The 2,984-nt window shown below is 49.0% G+C and overlaps 1 protein-coding gene across 1 annotated transcript; it reads left to right on the top strand.

Annotated features, from left to right (window-relative positions):
- The first annotated feature begins 261 nt into the window (after nucleotides 1–261).
- LOC142639935 (uncharacterized) lies at nucleotides 262–2,222 on the top strand. The gene is made up of 3 exons (XM_075814060.1): nucleotides 262–777; nucleotides 994–2,097; nucleotides 2,187–2,222. Exons 1-3 carry the CDS (start codon nucleotides 262–264, stop codon nucleotides 2,220–2,222), a joined length of 1,656 nt encoding a protein of 551 aa, XP_075670175.1.
- The last annotated feature ends 762 nt before the right edge of the window (nucleotides 2,223–2,984 follow it).

Here is a 2,984-nt window from a genome sequence, read left to right as displayed (position 1 = left end):
AACAACATTCCGATCTCCTCCAGGAGATGAGAAAGGAGATGAACGAGCTGAAAAATGCCATCAAGGAGAAGACGGATCGGAGCTTAGATAAAATGGTCAGGGCAACAGATTCACCCTTTACCATGGCAGTTTTGGAGCGGCCAGTGCCACCAAAATTTCGATTACCTCAACTCGAACCCTTCGACGGACTCAAGGACCCCCCAAGACCACCTTAATACCTTCAAGACGACATTGGGTCTTCAACAGCCCCCTGACGAGATAATGTCTCGTTCCTTCCCTACCACGCTGAAGGGGGCTGGTAGGGAATGGTTCACGAGGCTGCCCACATCATCTATTGACAACTTCGAACAGTTAAGTAGCGCCTTTCTGCGCCATTTTGTCGGAGGGCAACGTCCCAAGAGACCCGCGGACCACCTACTCACTATTAAGCAAGGTGAAAAGGAGACCTTGCGCTCGTACGTGAAGTGCTTCACTCGAGAGACCTTGGAAGTGGACGATGCAGATGACAAAGTACAGCTGACGACATTTAAAGTCGGGCTTAGGTCTCGAGAATTCGTTGTCTCATTGGCAAAGAATCCGCCCCGAACGATAGCAGAAATGCTCCTGAAAGCGCAAAAATACATGAATGCCGAGGACGCACTGGCAGCCATTATTGACGAGGGCAGATCAAAAAAAGAGGGAAGGCACGAAGACGAACGTAGAGGGCAAAAGAGGGAGCGTCCAAATCGTCGGGGAAGTGACGCAGACAAACGAAAGGAAGAGAAGACGCCACGAACGGTAAAATTTACCCCTCTGATTATGCCTATTGACAAAATTTTGACACAGATCCAGGATCAACATTACCTTCAGTGGCCAAAGCCTTTACATTCATCCCCTAACGTGCGGGACAAGAACAAATACTGCCGATTCCATAAGGATCACGGCCATTACACGGAGGATTGCCGAGACCTGAAAGGACAGATAGAAGAGTTGATACAAAAAGGAAAATTGCAGAAGTATGTCAAGAAGGGAGAACCCAGCAGGTTCAAAGACGAAGGCAAGGGCCAGCGTGAGCCTTCGATAAAGAATGGGGCCAGCAGTCCTCAACTACCGCAAGACGTGATTGGAGAAATACACACGATTGCAGGAGGGCCACCGTCGGGAGGGTCGTGCAAGTCCCTCAAAAAAGCATGCCAGAGGCAAGTGAATAGCGTCCATATGCTGCCCCCATTCAAGCAGAGACGAACAGATCATGACATATCTTTCAACGAAGAAGATGCGCGAGGAGTAAGGCAGCCACACAATGACCCCCTGGTTATAACACTCACGATCGAGGGATTCAACACGAAGAGGATACTTATAGATAATGGCAGTTTTGCAGACATTATGTACCTGCCAGCCTTCCAGCAGCTGAAACTTGATCCCAAGAGGCTGCGCCCCTTCGACTCTCCTCTCGTTAGCTTCAGCGGGGACAAAGTATACCCCAGGGGTATAGTAACACTAAAAGTCACGATAGGAACATACCCACTGCAGCAAACACGTCAGCTGGACTTTCTGGTTGTAGACTGCCCGTCGGCGTACAATGTAATCATCGGTAGACCTACGCTCAACAGATGGAAAGCGGTCACGTCCACATATTGCTTGAAGGTGAAATTCCCAACTGAGGACGGAGTTGGCGAAGCTAAAGGAGACCAAGTCCTGGCTAGGGAATGCTACCAGGCTGTGGTGGCCACAAAGGAGAACCATACATGGACGATAGAAAAGAAGAAAGAAGACAAAGCAGAGGCTTTGGAAGCCGTTGAGCTCGTGGAGGGGGAAGTCGCGAAGATGACGAGGATAGGGACAGCACTAAGCCCCGAAATGAGAACGAAGCTCATTCAATTCCTCAGGAAAAACCAGGATGTCTTCGCATGGAGTCATGAGGATATGCCCGGCATCTCGCGACAAGTGATTCAGCACAAATTAAACGTAAATCCCGAAAAGAAACCCGTCCAACAGAGGCGCCGCGTCTTTGCCCCCGAACGAAGCCAGGCGATCAACGACGAAGTTGACAAATTGTTGCAGGCAGACTTCATCAGGGAAGTGTATTATCCCGAATGGCTTGCCAACGTCGTGCTGGTAAAGAAAGCAAATGGAAAATGGAGAATGTGTGTAGATTTCACGGACCTAAACAAGGCATGCCCAAAGGATAGTTTCCCCTTGCCTAGGATAGACCAGCTGGTGGATTCCACGGCCGGGCATAAAATCCTGACGTTCATGGACGCCTTTTCAGGATACAACCAAATAAAGATGGCTGAAGAAGATCAAGAAAAAACCGCCTTCATCACGAGCCAGGGGCTCTACTGCTATAAGGTAATGCCTTTTGGACTGAAGAACGCAGGGGCAACGTACCAAAGGTTAGTAAACAAAATGTTCGGCAAGCAAATCGGCAGAAACATGGAGGTATATGTGGACGACATGCTCGTCAAGAGCAAAAAAGAACTGGCACACCTAGATGACTTGGAAGAAACATTCAACACCCTCAGGAGATATCAGATGAAGTTGAATCCTAGCAAGTGTGTTTTTGGGGTAACATCAGGGAAATTCTTGGGATTCATGGTGTCACAAAGAGGGATAGAGGCCAATCCGGAGAAGGTGCAAGCAATACTAGATATGACGTCACCGAAGTCCGTCAAAGATGTCCAGAAGCTCACAGGGAGGATCGCTGCACTGAATAGGTTCGTCTCCAAAGCAACGGACAAATGTCTCCCCTTTTTTAAGACGTTGAAGCAAGCTTTCGCCTGGACTGACGAATGTGAAGCCGCGTTTCAAGAGCTCAAACGCTACGTAAGCAATCCACCCCTATTAAGTCCGTCAAAGGAAGGGGAAAGCCTCTACTTATATCTGGCAGCGTTAGAATCAGCCGTCAGCGCGGCCCTGATTAGGGAAGAAGACAAAAGACAGCTGCCAGTTTATTACATAAGCCAAGCCTTCCAGGGGGCAAAAGCCAAATACCCCAGGATTGA

The sequence above is a fragment of the Castanea sativa genome, chromosome 6 (genome assembly GCF_040712315.1).
Source record: "Castanea sativa cultivar Marrone di Chiusa Pesio chromosome 6, ASM4071231v1".
In the NCBI taxonomy this organism is placed as follows: Eukaryota; Viridiplantae; Streptophyta; class Magnoliopsida; order Fagales; family Fagaceae; genus Castanea; species Castanea sativa.
The sequence above is the reverse complement of the archived record's forward strand: the minus strand, read 5'-3'. Positions and strand labels throughout refer to the sequence as shown.